The 22,395-nt window shown below is 47.0% G+C and overlaps 1 protein-coding gene across 1 annotated transcript in view; it reads right to left on the bottom strand.

Moving 5' to 3' along the window:
- Window positions 1–22,395, bottom strand: part of LOC130284872 (glutaminase kidney isoform, mitochondrial-like) — a 1,293,621-nt gene that overhangs the window by 525,385 nt on the left and 745,841 nt on the right. The window contains exon 9 of the mRNA XM_056535756.1: window positions 6,585–6,643. Coding sequence (XP_056391731.1) covers window positions 6,585–6,643 — 59 coding nt within the window. The remainder of the gene's footprint in view (window positions 1–6,584; window positions 6,644–22,395) is intronic.

The following is a 22,395-nucleotide window of genomic DNA, read 5'->3' as shown; positions in this document are numbered from 1 at the left end:
ATTCGCTCAATATGTATAAATATGCCACATAGTGTTAAAATAAGAAAAAATTTTTTTGCTTGGCAAACTTTGCCGTGTTATTCTGTAATAAAGTCACACATCCCAGATTTAAAAAAAATTGCCTCGGTTTTTAACCCCTTAACCCAACCAGGATGTACAGGTGCCCCCTTACGTCCTGGCACTTTAGGACTGAAGCTGTACCTGTATTCCCTGATCCCGTTAACAGGGTTTAAAGGTTGCTATGGGCAGCCAGGACCCACAGTTAATGCCAGGCACCGCCGATTGGGCCAATGCCTAGCATTTACCCTTTAGACGCTGCAGCATCTAAAATGTAGGTTAACGGTGCTGGTTAGCTAAGTGGAGCTAATCGGGACATCCGCGGCAACATCATGCGTCCCAATCAGCTGAGTGGACTGCTGGGGGGTCTTACCTGCCTTCCTTGCCATTTGATCGATCTTCTGCTGATCCCAGTCAGCTATGCAGGCTGGAGCAGCAGAGCACAGATAACACTGATCAACGCTATGCTATGACATAGCATTGAACAGTGTATGCAATCAACAGATTGCATGGTATAGCCCCCTATGGGGACTAATAAAAAAAAAAAAAAGTTAATAATAGGGAATTAACCCCTTCATTAATAAAAATTTTAATTACTCCCCCCCCCTTTTCCCTGTTATAAAAAAAAATATATATATGATAAAAAATAAACAATCCTATGTGGTAGCGCCGCATCCGTAAATGTCCAAACTATTAAACTATTAGGGTACTTAAACCGCACGGTTGATGGTGTACATGTAAAACACCAAAGTCAAAAACTGTGCAATTTTTGATAATTTCACATACCATAAAAAAAACTAATCAAAAGCGATCAAAAAGTCCCATCAAAATAAAAATGGTATCCATAAAAACTGCAGATCACAGTGCAAAAAATTTGCCCTATTATAGCCCCATATACGGAAAAATAAAAAGTTATAGGGGTCAGAAGATGACAATTTTAAACATACTAATTTTGGTGCATGTAGTTATAGTTTTTTTTAACCCCTTAACCTCTTCAGGACATAGGGCGTTTGGATATGCCCTGCATTCCGAGTCCTTAAGGACCGAGGGCGTATCCATTAGCCCGTGGGAATTCCGGTCCCCACCGCTAGCCGGTTGGGGACCGGAGCCGGATGCCTGCTGAAATAGTTCAGCAGGCATCCCGGCATATTGCCCAGGGGGGTCATTATGCCCCCCCATGTCGGCGATTGCCGCAGATCGCTGGACAATTCAGTCCAGCGATCTGCGGCGATTCCGGGTCAATCGTGTCTCCAGTGACCCGGAATTACTGGCTGATCGGGGCCGTCTCTGACGGCCTCGAACAGCCAGAGCCTGCAGGGGTGAGGTGGCACTGGTGCCACCTCACGATCGCCCTGATTCGTCAGCCGGCTTACCGGCCAACCAATCAGGGCGCCTGCTGCGGGTGTCACTCCCGCAACCCGCTCGGCCCCTCTTCCGGAGGACGTGAGCGGGTGCTAGGGACCCCGATCCCCGGCGTGAATGTTGGGATCGGGGCCCCAGGAGGAGCAGCGGCGGTGGCGACGACGAGGGACTGACCTGCGCGGCGTGGATCGTTGGAGGTGAGTGACAGCCTCCTGCTGTTGCTTAGCAACTGCTCCCAGCATGCAAAAAGGGCATGCTGGGAGCTGTAGTTATGCAACAGCAGGAGGCAGACCCCCACAACTCCCAGCATTCCCTTATGGGCATGCTGGGACTTATGGTTTTGCAACAGCTGGAGGCACATTTTTTCTATGGAAAAGTGTACCTTCAGCTGTTGTATAACTACAACTCCCAGCTTGCACAAACAGCTAAAGTGCATGCTGGGAGTTGTAGTGGTGCATCTGCTGGTTGCATAACTACAACTCCCAGCATGCCCGTTGGCTGTCGGTGACTGCTGAGAGTTGTAGTTTTGAAACAGCTGAAGGCACACTGGTTGTGAAACTTAGAGTGTTTTTTTTTACCTAACTCAGTATTTCACGACCGGTGTGCCTCCAGCTGTTGCAAACTCCAACTCTCAGCAGTCAATGTACACCATGCACCGTACATGCTGGGAGTTGTAGTTTTGCAACAGCTGGAGGCACACTGGTTGTGAAACACCGAGTTAGGTCACAAACTCAGTGATACATAACCAGTGTGCCTACAGCTGTTGCAAAACAAACTCTCCGCATGTACAGTCTGTCAGCGCATGCTGGGAGTTGTAGTTTTGCAACAGCTGGATGTCCCCCCCCCCCTCCCCAATGTGAACGTACAGGGTACACTCACATGGGCGGAGGTTTACAGCAAGTATCTGGCTGCAAGTTTGAGCTGTGGCAAATTTTCTGCCGCAGCTCAAACTGCCAGCGAGAAACTACTGTGAACCCCCGCCCGTGCGACTGTACCTTAAAAACACTACACTAACATAAAATAAAATAAAAAGTAAAAAACACTGCATATACACATACCCCTACACAGCCCCCCTTCCCAATAAAAATGAAAGCGTCTGGTACGCCACTGTTTCCAAAACGGAGCCTCCAGCTGTTGCAAAACAACAACTCCCAGTATTGTCGGACAGCCGTTGACTGTCCAGGCATGCTGGGAATTTTGCAACAGCTGGAGGCACCCTGTTTGGGAATCACTGGCGTAGAATTCCCCTATGTCCACCCTATGCAAGTCCCTAATTTAGGCCTCAAATGCGCATGGCGCTCTCACTTTGGAGCCCTGTCGTATTTCAAGGCAACAGTTAAGGGTCACATATGGGGTATCGCCGTACTCGGGAGAAATTGTGTTACAAATTTTGGGGGGTATTTTCTGCTTTTACCCTTTTTAAAAATGTAAAATTTTTGGGAAAACAAGCATTTTAGGTAAAAAGCATTTTATTTTATATATGCAAAAGTCGTGAAACACCTGTGGGGTATAAAGGTTCACTTAACCCCGTGTTACGTACCCCGAGGGGTCTAGTTTCCAAAAATGGTATGCCATGTGTTTTTTTTTGCTGTCCTGGCACCATAGGGGCTTCCTAAATGCGGCATGCCCACAGAGCAAAATTTGCTTTCAAAAAGCCAAATGTGACTCCTTCTCTTCCGAGACCTGTAGAGCGCCAGCAGAGCACTTTTCACCCCCATATGGCATGTTTTCTGAATCGGGAGAAATTGGGCTTCAAATTTTTAGGGGTATTTTCTGCTATTACCCTTTTAAAAATGTAACATTTTTGGGAAAACAAGCATTTTAGGTATTTTTTTTTTTTTTTACATTTGCAAAAGTCGTGAAACACCTGTGGGGTATAAAGGCTCACTTTATCCCATGTTACATTCCCCGAGGGGTATAGTTTCCAAAATGGTATGCCATGTGGGGTTTTTTTTTTTGCTGTTCTGGCACCATAAGGGCTTCCTAAATGCAGCATGCCCCCCAAAAACCATTTCAGAAAAACGTACTCTCCAAAATCCCCTTGTCGCTCCTTCCCTTCTGAGCCCTCTACTGCGCCTGCCGAACACTTTACATAGACATATGACGTATGTGCTTACTCGAGAGAAATACAAATACAAATTGGGTCTACAAGAACATGCGAGTGTAAAAAATGAAGATTGTGAATTTTCTCCTTCACTTTGCTGCTATTCGTGTGAAACACCTAAAGGGTTAAAACGCTGACTGAATGTCATTTTGAATACTTTGGGGGGTGCAGTTTTTATAATGGGTCATTTATGGGGTATTTCTAATATGAAGACCCTTCAAATCCACTTCAAACCTGAACTGGTCCCTAAAAAATATCGAGTTAGAAAATTTTGTGAAAAATCGGAAAATTGCTGCTGAACTTTGAAGCCCTCTGGTGTCTTCCAAAAGTAAAAACTCATCAATTTTATGATGCAAACATAAAGTAGACATATTGTATATGTGAACCAAAAAAAAAATGTATTCGTAATATCCATTTTCCTTACAAGCAGAAAGCTTCAAAGTTAGAAAAATGCTAAATTTTCTAATTTTTCATCAAATTTACGGATTTTTCACCAAGAAAGGATGCAAGTATAGACAAAAATTTACCACTATGTGAAAGTAGAATGTGTCACGAAAAAACAATCTCGGAATCAGAATGATAACTAAAAGCATCCCAGAGTTATTAATGTTTAAAATGACAGTGGTCAGATGTGCAAAAAACGCTCCGGTCCTTAAGGCCAAAATGGGCTTGGTCCTGAAGGGGTTAAAGACCCAGCCAATTTTCAGTGTAGGACCCCGACATTTTTTGCACATCTGACCACTTTCAATTTAAGCATTAATAACTCTGGGATGCTTTTACTTTTCATCCTGATAGATAGTTTTTTCATGACATATTCTACTTTATGTTAGTGTAAATTTTCGATTCTTGCATCATTTCTTGGTGAAAAATTCCAAAATTTTATGAAAACATTGAAAATTGTCCATATTTTTTTTAAAACGTTGAAGCGCTCTGCTTATAAGTAAAATGGATCTTCCAAATAAATGATATATTGATTCACATATACAATATATCTACTCTATGTTTGCATCATAAAGTTGACATGTTTTTTCTTTTGGCAGACATCAGAGGGCTTCAAAGTCCAGCAGCAATTTTCAAATTTTTCACAAAATCTTCTAAATCGAAATTTTTCAGGGACCAGTTCAGTTTTGAAGTGAATTTGAAGGGCCTTCATATTGGAAATACCCCACAAATTACCCAATTATAAAAACTGCACCCCTCAAAGTATTCAAGGCATGTAACAAGGGGTACAGTGAGCCTTAACACCCCACAGGTGTTTGAGAAATATTCATTAAATTGGGATGTGAAAGGAAAAATTCGATTTTTTACACAAATTTTTCATTTTCACAAGTGGTAAAAGGAGAAAATGTCACTGTTAATTTGTAGATACATTTCTTTGGAGTAAGGACATACCTCATATCTGGGCGTAAACAGCTCTGAGGGTGCACACCAGGTCTCGGAGGAACAGGAGCACAGTCAGGGACCTTGATCTTTTGCATAGCTGCCTATGGAACGAGAACAGCGGGACCCCCTGTCAAGGGGCATTGCATGGGGTACACTAAATAAATAAAATGGGGTATAGTGCGACGTAAAATAAAACAGGTTATGTTCCCAGAATGATGACCCAGATCATAGCCAAAAAATATGCCCACCCCAAACCCGACACTATGAATCTTCATTCTGGGAATGTGATGTGTCTTGCCATCCCTAACCTGTTGCCTCAAATGCGCACCCCGCACAGGTGGAGAGAGAGCGTGGCGCATTTGAGGCAACATAAAAAGTCCCCGATGATAGTGTCTCAGTGACCCATTTTTGGAAAAAATACCCCCAGAGGTCTTATCAGATTTTTTTTTTTTTTTTAATGAAATTTTTTTTGGGACAATTTAGTGGTTCATGGGGTTAAAAGCTGTCAGTGCTGGGGGGTGTGTGTGTGGGGGGGGAGTATGTAGTGTGTGCTTGGTGTGACTGTATTATATAACGGTGTGTGATTAGAGATCACACACCGTTATATGGGGGGAAAAAAAGCACTGCGGCCAAAAAAGGGGGGGGGCAAATTGCAGTGCCCTGAACCCCTAATAGGGCCCGGTTCACGCTGAAAAAGCTGCGGCAGACCCTTGGGGACCTATTAGGCGGTCGGGGGGGGGGGTATTTTTTTCTTTTTGACTTTTTCTTCTTTTTACCTCCTACATTTCCCTTCACTGACAACTCACCCTGACTAATTGGTCACTTCTTCAGCCGTGAGTGGCACAGATCTCTGCAGAGGGGGGTTCCTGGCTCTCTCTCTCTCACTGAACTCAGTGAGCCGGCAGAGCTGCGAGAAGTGGACATTAACCCCTCCCCTGCCGGCTGCTATTGGCTGGACGATCGTCCGGCCAATAGCAGCACTCCTGGGGGGGGGGGGGGTGAAGAAATCACCACCTCCCCATAGATACAGGAGGCAATTGGGGGTGTATCCTGACCTGCATCACCGGAATCTCCACAAATCGCAAGTGTGAATTCACCTGCGAATTTTAGTGATTGCCGACATGGGGGGGTCTGTTGACCCCCTGGGCATTTGCGCGGGGTGCCTGCTGATCGATATCAGCAGTCACCCCGTTCCGGAAATTCCCACGGGTGTACAGGTACGCCCTGGGTCCTACTACCAAGAAGCCAGGGCATATCCATATGCCCTGAGTCCTTCAGGGGTTAAAGTAGTAAAATAAAATAAAACCTACATAAATTGAGTATCCTTGTAACCGTATGGACCTACAGAATAAAGATAAGGTGTAATTTCTACCGAAAATTGCTGTGGAGCATACAGAAGCTAAGTACTGGAAGGATCCTGAAAGGACAGTACCTAAAATGGACAGAGATGTCAGCAGAGGGCACTGTGGTCATGATGTCAGCAGAGAACACTGTGTTCCAAAAAGAAAATAATTTCCTCTGTAGTATTCAGCTGCTAATAAGTACTGGAAGGATTTTTTAATAAAAGTAATTTACTAATCTGTTTAACTTTCTGGCACCAGTGGATTTAAAAAAAAAACAAAAAAAAAAAACAGAGTACCCCTTTAAGCACCTTTTGTAAGACATGCTGTATACTTACGTGGCATTACTAAATCCAACATATTCATTACCAGCCATCTTATTTAGGAACTGCATTACCTAAAAGAAAAACAAGGAAATTATATTTAAAAAAAAAAGCTAAGCATTGTGCTAGGGACAATATCAAGAAACTATCCTACAAGTGGACAGACAACTAATATTAAATTTAAACACATTGCTGCCAGAAGGTGTTAGAGATAAGCTCACCAAACTTTTGGAAATGTTTGGTTCATGTGAATCTCGTTTTCCTGAACTGGCAATGAAAAAAAACTCAAAAGACATGTATAACACTAAGCCAAAATACCTTTTCCCAATGTACCACTCAATGTAAAGGTTGAGTGCATAATGGATATATAGGCCACTTTCTAGTGGAGAGATCATGTAGACCAATATTTATATATTTATAGCTGGACAACAAAATATTAATAAAATAATAATGCAATAAGCCGCAGGGCCCTGTGTTGTCCAGTAATAAATGTAATATATAAATATTGGCCTAGGTGATCTTTCCACTTAAAAGTGGCTCACATATCCATCATATACTTACCTTTTAGATTGAGTGGTACATTGGGGACTGAGAAAAATTATTTTGGCTTAGATTTTCTATATTTTACTCTTGGGGTGTGAAAGTTCCCAGTTAACCTTGTGTGTTCTATTATGAGCTCTACATTAACCCCTTAAGGACCAATGTAAATAAACCTGTACGCCCCTGAAAGACCAGGCCTGTTTTTTCAAATCGGGGATGTCTGTCTTTATTAGAGAATAACTCTGGTAACGTTTTGCCAATCACGATAATTCTGACATTGTTTTTTTGTCACAAGTTGTCCTTCATGTACATAGTAAAAGTAGCCGATATCATTTGTAGTTTTTTTTACAATGCAAAAAATCATGAAATTTTTACAAAAAATTACGATTTTTTGCTATTTTAACACTAATTGGTTGCATATATTTATACTTACTGACCAAATAGTTCATGAAACGTATACTTTCAGATGTCTACTTTATTTTGACGTCATTTTTTAGTTTTTAATTAACATTTTAAATTAGTTAGAACCCTAACAATTTAACTTGAAATTTTGAAAATTTTGAAAATTTGAAAAGTAAATTTTTTTTATGTGCTATGCAAGGTTTGCAGAAATTAAAAGGTAGTAGAACATAGGAACAACCCCCAAATGACCCCATTTTAAAAACTAGACCCCTCAAGGTATTCGCTAGGGGGTACAGTGAGTATTTTAACACCATAGTTTTTTGGCAGGAATTATTACAAAGTCAGTGTTAAAAATTCGAAAATTGCAATTTTTCACAAATGCATCATTTGGGGGGCATATTTTTTGTACATCACTTCTGATATTGAAAGAAATGCACCCTATATTTTATTTAGCTGCTTGTCCCATGTTCGGAAATACCCCCGCTTTGGCCATATATGGTTCCTTGGCCGCGTGGTAGGACTCAGAAGGAGAGGAGTGCCATTTGGCTTTCAGGGCAGAACAGTACCCCCACAAGTGACCCCATTTATATACCGCACCCCTACAAGTTATTGGCTGGTCGGCTGGCAGTATAACGCGTCTGTCTGTGACAGTTAAGGCTCCTGATGGATATATCCGCCATGTTGTGGGAATAAGCACCCGCTCATGGCGAATATATCCATCACTGCTGCGGCTGGGTAGCTCAGTGTGTCCGCTCATGACTGCTGGCGGAAAATCCGCCGCTATGAGTGGACGCACAAAGCTACCCAGCCGCAGCAGCGAGCTAATTACCGTGACTGCTGCATAATGTGTAGGATCACGTGGCGGACATCCGCAGCATATTACATGCTGCGGATGTCCGCCAATGCGATCCTACACATTATGCTTTTTTTTTTTATTAGATTCATTTAATAAATGTATATTTAATATATATATTTTTTTTACACTTTTATTACATTTTTATTTATTTTTACACTTTTATTTTATTTATTTATTTATTTTTACACTTTTTAATGCTTTGGAATACTTAGTATTCCAAAGCATTGTAGTTATATGCTGCCTGCCAGTTTTCACTAGCAGGCAGCATATTTCACTGGCAGGCAATACCCAGGGCAGACCTGGGGGTCTTTGTAGGACCCCCGGCAGCCCAGGTATGCAGCAGCACCCCGCGATCGCGATGCGGGGTGCTGCAGGAGAGACAGAGGGAGCCCCCTCCCTCTGTCAGAACTCCTTACAGCGCGCGGTCACTTCTGACCGCGGCTGTAGGGTTTAAACTGTCGGGAGTGAAGTGAACTTCACTCCCGGCAGTGCGGCCACACACAGCACCCCGCGATCGCGCTGCGGGCTGCTGCAGAGGAGACAGAGGGAGCCCCCTCCCTCTGTCAGAACTCCTTACAGCGCGCGGTCACTTCTGACCGCGGCTGTAAGGGTTAAACTGCCGGGAGTGAAGTGAACTTCACTCCCGGCAGTGCGGCAGGCCCCGGCCAGCCGCGTATTACACGCAGCACCCCGCGATCGCGATGCGGGGTGCTGCAGGAGAGACAGAGGGAGCCCCCTCCCTCTGTCAGAACTCCTTACAGCGCGCGGTCACTTCTGACCGCGGCTGTAGGGGTTAAACTGTCGGGAGTGAAGTGAACTTCACTCCCGGCAGTGCGGCCACACACAGCACCCCGCGATCGCGCTGCGGGGTGCTGCAGAGGAGACAGAGGGAGCCCCCTCCCTCTGTCAGAACTCCTTACAGCGCGCGGTCACTTCTGACCGCGGCTGTAAGGGTTAAACTGCCGGGAGTGAAGTGAACTTCACTCCCGGCAGTGCGGCAGGCCCCGGCCAGCCGCGTATTACACGCAGCACCCCGCGATCGCGATGCGGGGTGCTGCAGGAGTGACAGAGGGAGCTCCCTCCCTCTGTCATAACACTTACAGCCCGCGGTCACTTCCGACCGCGGCTGTAAGGGTTAAAATTGCCGGGACCGAAGTTTACTTCGGTCCTGGCAGTGCAGCAGGGTCCCGGCTGTGTGATACAGCCAAGTCCCTGCCGCGATCTCGTGGGTGCACTGGGCAGCACCCACGAGAAGAATGGACGAGTATAGACGTCCAGGTGCGGGAACGCCCGCCAACCTGGACGTCTATACTCGTCCTTGGTCGTTATCGGGTTAAATACATTTCTGAACCTGAATAACACTGCATAAAAGGTCTAAAACCCTGTATAACACTTCTAGGAATGTATTCAAGTTGTTTTAACCCCTTAAGGACACATGACGTACTGGAACGTCATGTGTCCACTCCCGATCTATAACGCGGGGCCACGGCCTCTAACAACGGCTGAAACCTGTGGCTAATAGCGCGCGGCATTGATTGCTGTGCCGCGCACTATTAACCCTTTAGACGCGGCGTTCAAAGTTGAACGCCGCGTCTAAAGTGAAACTGAAAGCATGCCGGTTAGCTCAGTGGGCTGTTCGGGATAGCCGCGGCGAAATCGCGGCATGCCGAACAGCTTACAGGACAGCGTGAGGACCTATACCTGCCTCCTCGCTGTCCGATCGCCGAATGACTGCTCAGTGACTGAGATCCAGGCATGAGCAGTCAAGCGGCAGAATCATCGATCACTGGTTTCCTATGAGAAACCAGTGATCAATGATAAAGATCAGTGTGTGCAGTGTTATAGGTCCCTATGGGAGCTATAACACTGCAGAAAAAAAAAAAGTGAGAAACAAAAGTGAATAAACATCATTTAACACCTCCCCTATTAAAAGTTTGAATCACCCCCCTTTTCCCATAAAAAAAAAAAACTGTGTAAATAAAAATAAAAATATATGGTATCGCCGCATGCGGAAATGTCCGAATTATAAAAATATATCGTTAATTAAACCGCACGGTGAATGGCGTGCGCGCAAAAAAATTCCAAAGTCCAAAATAGTGCATTTTTGGTCACTTTTTATATCATGAAAAAATGTATAAAAAGCGATCAATAAGTCCTATCAATGCAAAAAATGAGCCCTCATACCGCCCCATACACGGAAAAATAAAAAAGTTATAGGGGTCAGAAATAACAATTTTAAACGTATTAATTTTCCTGCATGAAGTTATGATTTTCTCCAGAAGTACGACAAAATCAAACCTATACAAGTAGGGTATCATTTTAATCCTATGAACCTACAGAATGAAGATAAGATGTCATTGTTACCGAAAAATGTACTACGTAGAAACGGAAGCCCCCAAAAGTTACAAAATGGCGTTTTTTTTTTCAATTTTGTCTCACAATGATTTTTTTTTTCCCGTTTCACTGTAGATTTTTGGGCACAATGACTGATGTCATTACAAAGTAGAATTGGTGGCGCAAAAAATAAGCCATAATATGGATTTTTAGGTGTAAAATTTAAAGAGTTATGATTTTTTTAAGGCAAGGAGCAAAAAAAGAAAATGCAAAAACGGAAAAACCCCCGGTCCTTAAGGGGTTAAAGTAGTTTTAAGGCTAAGTTATGGCCAAATGCATTAATCCATGGTAACTAACCGCTTGTTTATTGTGCTAGCGGATTTTGTATGCTTATTAACACTAAAATGAAGCTGCATAAAGTATCCCTGGTTGTTGGCAGATTAATTCCTGTGAAAAAATGCACACAGAGGAATCTGAAGACACAATGGCTTATTCCAAGCATTCCAAAAATGATGCTTTTTTGGGAGTAGCAACAGGTTTTGATTCTGACAAGTGAAGATGCCATGGATTTTTCCAAGCATTTGAAAAAAATATTCCTTCTTTGAAGCTGCAACAGGATTGGTGTCCCAAAAGAAATAGTTTTGTACAAAAAGCTGAAAAAGCCCGCCCCCTTAATACAAGTCTATGGCAGGGGGGAAGGCCGCGACGTGACGAGGGGTGGGGCCGTGACGTAACGATGCTCCGGCCCCTGTACTGCCCGTCATTACGTGCAGAGCGAACTCGCTCTGTGCAGTGATGACAGCAGGGTGCCGCAGTGCCGGGGGTCCCCAGCAGCGGGACCGCGGCGATCTGACATCTTATCCCCTATCCTTTGGATAGGGGATAAGATGTCTAGGGGCGGAGTACCCCTTTAAGTTACCCTCAACCCATAAACAGTTTTTATTTATTTTTATTTCAATTGTCAATCAATCTATATATATATATATGCTTGAAAAAGCATATACATATGCTTGAAAAAGGCTCCAGGAGGAGCTGAAACGTTGTAATGCTGACATGAGATATTAAATCACTTATTTTGTTGGAGTGCTGCGCCTGTATCTGGTATATATATATATATATATATATATATATATATATATATATATTAATACTGATATATTTATGTCATTTCTAATGCTGAATGCATTTCTATCTGTTGAACTATGCACCTCTTTCCTGAGTTTGCAAACTACTAATGACTGAAAAACCTTGGATCAATGCCAGACAGCCCAGAATGCTAAATACAAAACATTTCATCTTATCGCTTTACCCTTTTCCCTAAGACTAGAGCCTTGAGATGGAGTCTCTGAATACAGGACGTCTAAACATCGGACTTCGTGGAAAGATGAAGAAATCCCAAGCTAGAAGCTACGCCACAAATGACTTATCAGCATATAGGATAACGCATAATTTTATCCTTCAACCATATACTCAGAATCTTATCTGCTCGTGACTCCAAACAGAGGCCGTGAGACGCCTCCATGTGAGAATAAGAAAACATCTGATAAGCAGAGAACTTTTTCCAAGAAATTAATGGACACTAGATATGCTAACGCAATATTTGAACAACCAATCAGAATGTAATATGCTAATTGTGATGTCATAATTTACCCTCCTACTTTGCAATGTTAAAACCAGCTGTTTCTTCCTGAATAAAATAGAACTCTTTTGGGAGCACCAGAGCTTCCAGCCAAGAAAGAGTGCATACCAACATATTCTGTATGGTGTATATCTTTTTGTGTTGACACTTGGCAAAGTGTATAGCAGCCCAGTCAATCACATTTGAAAAGCCCCCACTCGATCCATCCTTGACAGTTGGTGGCAGCGCGGGATGGCGGAACCACGCTCGAGGGAAGATAAGAATACAGTGGAGCGACACTTTGAGCTGCCCGAGGCAACCCATTATTACCCAAACTAGGGGAGCGATCAACCCCACTGAAAACACGGTAAGTCTGCTGATTTTATGAATCCGTATGTCAGGATCCGGACTGGTATGCGGGGAGGATACGGGTAGTGGATCCTCTGTGTCAGTGAGGCGATGACGTGGGCCGTACCAGGGGACCGGTTCTAAGGAGTTACTGGTTTTCACCAGAGCCCTGCGGTGGGATGGACTTGCTGTGGCAGTAACTCCCAGGTCGTATCCCCTGATAGCGACTCGACCTTACTGACAACTGAGACTGGCGTGGTACACAAGGACAAGGCTAAGGCAAGGTCAGACATAGCAAAAGGTCAAGGCAGGCGGTAAGGTTCGTAGTCAGGGGCAACAGCAAAGGGTCTGGATACACAGGCTAGGCATATACACTAAACGCTTTCTCAGGGCACAAGGGCAACAAGATCCAGGGAGGACAGGAAGCGGAAGTGGGTATATATGTGTTTAGGCAGTGATTGGAACAGATTGGGCCAGGCACCAATTAATGGTGCACTGGCCCTTTAAATCTTAGAGACCCGGCGCACGCGCGCCCTAGAGAGTGGGACCGCGCGCGCCGGGACTGAGCAGACGGAGGACGGGGCAGGTGAACAGAGCGGAATGCTACCCGTGGGCAGGCACGTCCCGCCACACGGATCGCATCCCCGCCGGGGGAATCAGAGCAGCGCTCCGGGTCTGACCTGGGCGCTGCAAACAGGAGATGAACGCCGCGAGCGCTCCGGAGGAGAAGAGGGACCCGGAGCGCTCGGCATTACAGTACCCCCCTCCCCTTAGGTCTCCCCCTCTTTTTGGAACCAAGGAATTTGTGGATAAGCTCCTTGCCCAAAATATTGGCCTCCGGCTCCCAGGACCTCTCCTCAGGACCACAATTCTCCCAATCAATTTAAAAAAATCTTTTACCTCGGACAACCCCGAGGCGAGGATTTCCTTGACAGAGAAGACATCAGAGGAGCCAGAAACAGGAGTGGGAACAGTGACCTTGGGAGAATAATGGTTAAGTATGAGAGGTGTAAGGAGAGAAACATGGAAAGAGTTGGGAATACGAAGAGAAGAGGGAAGATGAAGCTTGTAGTAAACAAAATTGATTTGATTTTTGATTATAAATGGCCCGAGGTACCGAGGACCGAACTTGTAGCTAGGGACACGGAAACAGATATATTTGGCAGAGAGCCACACTTTTTCACCAGTGGCAAAAACAGGGGGAATTCTTCTCTTTTTATCACATGTCTCTTCATGCGAGATGAGGCCAGTAGGAGCGACTTTCGAGTTTCCTTCCATATAGAGGAGAAGTCCTGTGTCAATTCATCTACGGCAGGAACTCAATGAAGTGGGAATGGGGAGGGGGGGGGGGAAGAGGATGACGGCCGTACACCACAAAAAAAATTGAGATTTGGAGGAAGATTCAGAATTTATTTCAAGTTGTACGAGAATTCAGCCCAGGGCAGAAGGTCGACCCAATCATTTTGACCGGAGGAGACAAAATGTCGCAGGTAGTCACCAAAAATCTGGTTAACTATTTCCACTTGTCCCTTGGATTGAGGATGATAAGCAGAAGAAAAAATGTATTTGATTTTTAATTGACTGCAGAGTGCCCTCCAAAATTTTGAGACAAACTGAACGCCTCTATCAGAGACAATATGCGTGGGAAGCCCGTGGAGACGAAAAATTTGCAGAAAAAATTGTTTCGCCAATTGTGGCGCAGAAGGAAGACCCGGAGGCGGGACAAAATGAGCCATTTTGGAAAAGCGCTCAACGACCACCCAAATGACAGTGTTGCCATGAGATGAAGGTACTTCAGTGATAAAGTCCATAGCTATATGGGACCATGGCTGTTCAGGCACAGGCAGAGGAAGGAGAGGACCAGCTGGCTTCTGGCGTGGAGTTTTGTCACGTGCACACACTGTACAGGCCCGTACGAAATTGGTCACATCTTTCTCCAGGGAAGACCACCAATAGTGTCGGGCAATTAATTGTATGGACTTTTTGATTCCAGCATGACCAGCCAGGTGGGAGGAATGACCCCATTTGAGAGTCTGGAGGCGAAGATGTGGAGGAACATAAGTTTTTCCCAGAGGAATTGGCACCAGAGAAGCAGGAGCAGAGAAGATCAGACACTCAGGAGGTATGATGTGCTGAGGAAGAGCTTCGGATTCTGAGGCATCGGAGGAACGTGATAGGGCATCAGCCCTGACATTCTTGTCCGCAGGATGAAAATGAATTTGAAAATTGAAACGGGAAAAAAACAACGACCATCTAGCCTGGCGAGGATTTAACCGCTGGGCGGATTGAAGATAAGACAAATTTTTGTGGTCTGTGTAGATGGTGATGGGATGAAGGGATCCTTCGAGAATATTTCTCCACTCCTCAAGTACCAACTTAATGGCCAATAGTTCACGGTCTCCTATAGAATAGTTTTTTTCAGGAGGAGAAAAAGTTTTGGAGAAAAATCTGCAAGTGATGTTTTTTCCCTTAGCGTTTTTTTGAAGAAGGACAGCTCCGGCTCCAACTGAGGATGCATCAACCTCAAGGAAGAATGGCTTCAGAGGATCTGGCATGGACAAGACTGGTGCAGAGGTGAATGGCGGCTTTGAGGTGGTTAAAGGCTTCCTCTGCCTGCGGTGGAGCACTTGACGGACATGGAGGCGATGTTCCTCTAGGTTGGAGGAAAAAATGAGGATGTCATCAAGATAGACTACCACACAGGAATACAGCATGTCCTGAAAAATCTCATTGACAAAGTCCTGAAAGACTGCAGGGGCGTTGCAAAGTCCAAAGGGCATGACAAGGTATTCAAAGTGTCCATCTCTAGTGTTGAAGGCGGTTTTCCATTCATCACCTTCTCGAATACGGATGAGGTTACAAGCGCCCCTTAGATCAAGTTTGGTGAAAATTTTTGCTCCACGCAGTCGGTCAAAGAGTTCAGAGATGAGTGGCAGAGGATAGCGGTTCTTCACTGTGATTTTATTAAGACCACGATATTCTATACAGGGGCGTAGAGATCCGTCTTTTTGGGCAACGAAGAAGAATCCAGCTCCGGCTGGAGAAGAAGATTTCCGGATAAAACCTCTTTTTAGGTTTTCCTGAATGTATTCAGTCATGGCTTGTGTTTCTGGAGCGGAGAGTGGGTAAATCCTACCACAGGGCGGTGTGGTACCAGGAAGCAAGTCGATAGGGCAGTCGTAGGGTCTATGTGGTGGTAAGACCTCTGCTTGCTTTTTACAAAAGATATCAGAATAGTCCTGATAGGCCTTAGGAAGGCCTGGCAATGGTGTAGCGATGGAGACTTGACTGGTAGGAACCGACTTGAGACATCGCTTGTGGCAGGAAGGTCCCCAACTCTTAATGTCCCCAGTGGCCCAGTCGAGGATAGGTGCGAACAAGATCCTTTTCTTGGCGGAGCTCCTGATGTCTTTCAGAGAAATGCATATCAATGCGGGTGGCCAACTGGATAAGTTCAGACAGGGTAGCAGGAATTTCTCGTGCGGCCAGAACATCTTTGATGTGTCTGGACAAACCTTTCTTGAAGGTCGCGCAGAGGGCCTCATTGTTCCAGGTGAGCTCAGAGGCGAGGGTGCGGAACTGTATGGCATATTCGCCCACTGAAGAGCTCCCCTGAACGAGATTCAGAAGAGCCGTCTTGGCTGAGGAAGCCCGGGCTGGCTCCTCAAAGACACTGTGTACTTCGGAGAAGAAGGACTGGATAGAAGCAGTGGCAGGATTGTTGCGGTCCCAAAGCGGTGTGGCCCAGGACAAGGCCTTTCCAGACAACAAACTGACCACGAAAGCCACCTTAGACCGTTCTGTGGGGAACTGGTCCGACATCATCTCGAGGTGCAGGGAACATTACATAGTTACATAGTTAGTACGGTCGAAAAGAGACATATGTCCATCAAGTTCAACCAGGGAATTAAAGGGTAGGGGTGTGGCGCGATATTGGGGAAGGGATGGCATTTTATATTTCTTCATAAGCATTAATGTTATTTTGTTCCAGGAATGCATCTAATCCTGTTTTAAAGCTGTAAATTTTTCCTGCTGTGACCAGTTCCTGAGGTAGACTGTTCCAGAAGTTCACAGTTCTCATGGTAATGAAGGCATGTCGCCCCTTGAGACTAAACTTTTTCTCCCCCTTGTCCTTTGGGGGGGGTTTAACCTGGAAAAGTTTTTCTCCATATTTTTTTTGTATTGGGACAGGAACCCACGGCACAGCTTAGAGTCCCCAACGAATTTCTCAGGAAAAGACAGGCGGACTCTGGAGGTAGCACGCAGTGGAGGAGAAGCTGGAGCTGGCGGAGGAGATGGTTGACGCTGTGGAGGCAGAAGCTGCTGGAGCATGGCGGTTAACTGCGACAGCTGTTGTCCTTGTTGGGCAATCTGCTGCAACTGCTGGGCAACCACGGAGGTGAGGTCAGCGAGACTTGGCAGCGGCACCTCAGAGGGATCCATGGCCGGATCTACTGTCAGGATCCGGACTGGTATGCGGGGAGGATACAGGTAGTGGATCCTCTGTGTCAGTGAGGCGATGACGTGGGCCGTACCAGGGGACCGGTTCTAAGGAGTTACTGGTTTTCACCAGAGCCCGTCACAAGGCGGGATGGACTTGCTGTGGCGGTAACTCCCAGGTCGTATCCCCTGATAGCGACTCGACCTTACTGACAAGCTGAGACTGGCACGGTACACAAGGACAAGGCTAAGGCAAGGTCAGATGTAGCAAAAGGTCGAGGCAGGCGGCAAGGTTCGTAGTCAGGGGTAACAGCAAAGGGTCTAGGGATACACAGGCTAGGGATACACACTAAACGCTTTCTCAGGGCACAAGGGCAACAAGATCCAGGGAGGACAGGAAGGAGAAGTGGGTATATATGTGTTTAGGGAGTGATTGGAACAGATTGGGCCAGGCACCAATTAATGGTGCACTGGCCCTTTAAATCTGAGAGACCCGGCGGGCGCACCCTAGAGAGCGGGACCGCGCGTGCTGGGACTGAGCAGATGGAGGACGGGGCAGGTGAACAGAACGGAATGTGGCCTGTGGGCTGAGGAGATGCGAAGCACAGAAGGGATGAGACAACTTGTAGTCAGGATAGCTGTAGGTCAGGGCAGGCGGCACAGTAGCGTAGTCGGGACGTAGCAGAAGTTCAGTAGGCAGGCGGCAGAGAAGCAAGGTCAAGGTCACAAGAGAAGGAGATCTGGTTCACAGCAAGGCAATACAAAGGAACGCTTTCTCTAGGGCACAAGGCAACAAAGATCCGGCAGAGAACTGAGGAGGGTGGAGGAATTTATCAACAAGACACAGGTGGTTACACTAATGAGCTTTAAATCTTAAAGCTCCGGCGCGCGCACGCCCTAAGGGACGGGGACACTCGCGTCGGAGCAGAGAGGCGGAAGCAGAGGCAGGGGAAACACCCGGAGAGTGACGGACTGGGGCTCGCATGCGGGTGCGTCCCGCAATGCGAGTCCCAGCCCAGTCGGCAGCAGAAGGTAAGGGGACCATGCTCTCACGGCCAGCGTGAGAGGCAGGAGCGCATTGAGTAACAGTATGGCTGTGTGAGAAGTGTGTCTGTGTTGTAAATTAAGTTGTTGAGTAGGATTAATTGCATTAGTGTCCCCTAAAGAATGTTCCTTGGTGGTTTTGTTATATGGTGGTTTGAGTGGAAAAATGGCTGTGTACATTGTGTTGAGGAAATTGGTGTTTTCTGGTCAGGTGTGTGCAAGTGGTAGGAGTAGATTTTTGTAAATTGCTTGATAGGTGTTACGCCGAGCGCTCCGGGTCCCCGCTCCTCCCCGGAGCGCTCGCTTCTCTCTCTCCGCTGCAGCGCTCCGGTCACGTCCTCTGACCCGGGGCGCTGCGATCCCGCTGCCAGCCGGGATGCGATTCGCGATGCGGGTAGCGCCCGCTCGCGATGCGCACCCCGGCTCCCCTACCTGACTCGCTCCCCGTCTGTTCTGTCCCGGCGCGCGCGGCCCCGCTCCCTAGGGCGCGCGCGCGCCGGGTCTCTGCGATTTAAAGGGCCACTGCGCCGCTGATTGGCGCAGTGGTTCCAATTAGGGTAATCACCTGTGCACTTCCCTATATTACCTCACTTCCCTTGCACTCCCTTGCCGGATCTTGTTGCCTTAGTGCCAGTGAAAGCGTTCCTTGTGTGTTCCTTGCCTGTGTTTCCAGACCTTCTGCCGTTGCCCCTGACTACGATCCTTGCTGCCTGCCCCGACCTTCTGCTACGTCCGACCTTGCTTCTGCCTACTCCCTTGTACCGCGCCTATCTTCAGCAGCCAGAGAGGTGAGCCGTTGCTAGTGGATACGACCTGGTCACTACCGCCGCAGCAAGACCATCCCGCTTTGCGGCGGGCTCTGGTGAAAACCAGTAGTGGCTTAGAACCGGTCCACTAGCACGGTCCACGCCAATCCCTCTCTGGCACAGAGGATCCACTACCTGCCAGCCGGCATCGTGACAGTAGATCCGGCCATGGATCCCGCTGAAGTTCCTCTGCCAGTTGTCGCTGACCTCACCACGGTGGTCGCCCAGCAGTCACAACAGATAGCGCAACAAGGCCAACAGCTGTCTCAACTGACCGTTATGCTACAACAGTTACTACCACAGCTTCAGCAGTCATCTCCGCCGCCAGCTCCTGCACCTCCTCCGCAGCGAGTGGCCGCTCCTGGGCTACGCCTATCCTTGCCGGATAAATTTGATGGGGACTCTAAGTTTTGCCGTGGCTTTCTTTCCCAGTGTTCCCTGCATCTGGAGATGATGTCGGACCTGTTTCCCACTGAAAGGTCTAAAGTGGCTTTCGTAGTCAGCCTTCTGTCCGGAAAAGCCCTGTCATGGGCCACACCGCTCTGGGACCGCAATGACCCCGTCACTGCCTCTGTACACTCCTTCTTCTCGGAAATCCGAAGTGTCTTTGAGGAACCTGCCCGAGCCTCTTCTGCTGAGACTGCCCTGTTGAACCTGGTCCAGGGTAATTCTTCCGTTGGCGAGTATGCCGTACAATTCCGTACTCTTGCTTCAGAATTGTCCTGGAATAATGAGGCCCTCTGCGCGACCTTCAAAAAAGGCCTATCCAGCAACATTAAAGATGTTCTGGCCGCACGAGAAATTCCTGCTAATCTACATGAACTTATTCACCTAGCCACTCGCATTGACATGCGTTTTTCCGAAAGGCGTCAGGAACTCCGCCAAGATATGGACTCTGTTCGCACGAGGCGTTTCTCCTCCTCGGCTCCTCTCTCCTCTGGTCCCCTGCAATCTGTTCTTGTGCCTTCCGCCGTGGAGGCTATGCAGGTCGACCGGTCTCGCCTGACACCTCAAGAGAGGACACGACGCCGTATGGAGAACCTCTGCCTGTACTGTGCTAGTACCGAACACTTCCTGAGGGATTGTCCTATCCGTCCTCCCCGCCTGGAAAGACGTACGCTGACTCCGCACAAAGGTGAGACAGTCCTTGATGTCTACTCTGCTTCTCCACGTCTTACAGTGCCTGTGCGGATGTCTGCCTCTGCCTTCTCCTTCCCTGCTGTGGCCTTCTTGGACTCTGGATCTGCAGGAAATTTTATTTTGGCCTCTTTCGTCAACAGGTTCAACATCCCGGTGACCAGTCTCGCCAGACCCCTCTACATCAATTGTGTAAATAATGAAAGATTGGACTGTACCATACGTTTCCGCACGGAGCCCCTTCTTATGAGCATCGGATCTCATCATGAGAGGATTGAACTTTTGGTCCTCCCCAATTGCACCTCAGAAATTCTCCTTGGACTTCCCTGGCTTCAACTTCATTCCCCAACCCTGGATTGGTCCACTGGGGAGATCAAGAGTTGGGGGCCCTCTTGTTCCAAGAACTGTCTAAAACCGGTTCCCAGTAACCCTTGCCGTAACTCTGTGGTTCCTCCAGTAACCGGTCTCCCTAAGGCCTATATGGACTTCGCGGATGTTTTCTGCAAAAAACAAGCTGAGACTCTACCTCCTCACAGGCCTTATGATTGCCCTATCGACCTCCTCCCGGGTACTACTCCACCCCGGGGCAGAATTTATCCTCTCTCTGCCCCAGAGACTCTTGCCATGTCCGAATACGTCCAGGAGAATCTAAAAAAGGGCTTTATCCGTAAATCCTCCTCTCCTGCCGGAGCCGGATTTTTCTTTGTGTCCAAAAAAGATGGCTCCCTACGTCCTTGCATTGACTACCGCGGTCTTAATAAAATCACGGTTAAGAACCGCTACCCCTTACCCCTCATCTCTGAACTCTTTGATCGCCTCCAAGGTGCCCACATCTTCACTAAATTGGACTTAAGAGGCGCCTATAACCTCATCCGCATCAGAGAGGGGGACGAGTGGAAAACGGCATTTAACACCAGAGATGGACACTTTGAGTATCTGGTCATGCCCTTTGGACTGTGCAATGCCCCTGCCGTCTTCCAAGACTTTGTCAATGAAATTTTTCGTGATCTGTTATACTCCTGTGTTGTTGTATATCTGGACGATATCCTAATTTTTTCTGCCAATCTAGAAGAACACCGCCAGCATGTCCGTATGGTTCTTCAGAGACTTCGTGACAACCAACTCTATGCCAAAATTGAGAAATGTCTGTTTGAATGCCAATCTCTTCCTTTTCTAGGATATTTGGTCTCTGGCCAGGGACTACAGATGGATCCAGACAAACTCTCTGCCGTCTTAGATTGGCCACGCCCCTCCGGACTCCGTGCTATCCAACGCTTTTTGGGGTTCGCCAATTATTACAGGCAATTTATTCCACATTTTTCTACCATTGTGGCTCCTATCGTGGCTTTAACCAAAAAAAATGCTGATCCCAAGTCCTGGCCTCCTCAAGCAGAAGACTCCTTTAAACGACTCAAGTCTGCCTTTTCTTCGGCTCCCGTGCTCTCCAGACCTGACCCTTCCAAACCCTTCCTATTGGAGGTTGATGCCTCCTCAGTGGGAGCTGGAGCTGTTCTTCTACAAAAAAATTCTTCCGGGCATGCTGTCACTTGTGGTTTTTTCTCTAGGACCTTCTCTCCAGCGGAGAGGAACTACTCCATCGGGGATCGAGAGCTTCTAGCCATTAAATTAGCACTTGAGGAATGGAGGCATCTGCTGGAGGGATCAAGATTTCCTGTTATTATCTACACCGACCACAAGAACCTCTCCTACCTCCAGTCTGCCCAACGGCTGAATCCTCGCCAGGCCCGGTGGTCTCTGTTCTTTGCCCGATTTAATTTTGAGATTCACTTTCGTCCTGCCGATAAGAACATTAGGGCCGATGCTCTCTCTCGTTCCTCGGATGCCTCAGAAGTTGATCTCCCTCCGCAACACATCATTCCACCTGACTGCCTGATCTCCACTTCTCCTGCCTCCATCAGGCAGACTCCTCCAGGAAAGACCTTTGTTTCTCCACGCCAACGCCTCGGAATCCTCAAATGGGGTCACTCCTCCCATCTCGCAGGTCATGCGGGCATCAAGAAATCTGTGCAACTCATCTCCCGCTTCTATTGGTGGCCGACTCTGGAGACGGATGTTGGGGACTTTGTGCGAGCCTGCACTATCTGTGCCCGGGATAAGACTCCTCGCCAGAAGCCCGCTGGTTTTCTTCATCCTCTGCCTGTCCCCGAACAGCCTTGGTCTCTGATTGGTATGGATTTTATTACTGATTTACCCCCTTCCCGTGGCAACACTGTTATTTGGGTGGTCGTTGATCGATTCTCCAAAATGGCACATTTCATCCCTCTTCCTGGTCTTCCTTCT

Source organism: Hyla sarda, chromosome 8 (assembly GCF_029499605.1).
Source record: "Hyla sarda isolate aHylSar1 chromosome 8, aHylSar1.hap1, whole genome shotgun sequence".
NCBI classification, from domain to species: domain Eukaryota; kingdom Metazoa; phylum Chordata; class Amphibia; order Anura; family Hylidae; genus Hyla; species Hyla sarda.
This window is presented reverse-complemented; position numbering and strand designations above follow the sequence as displayed.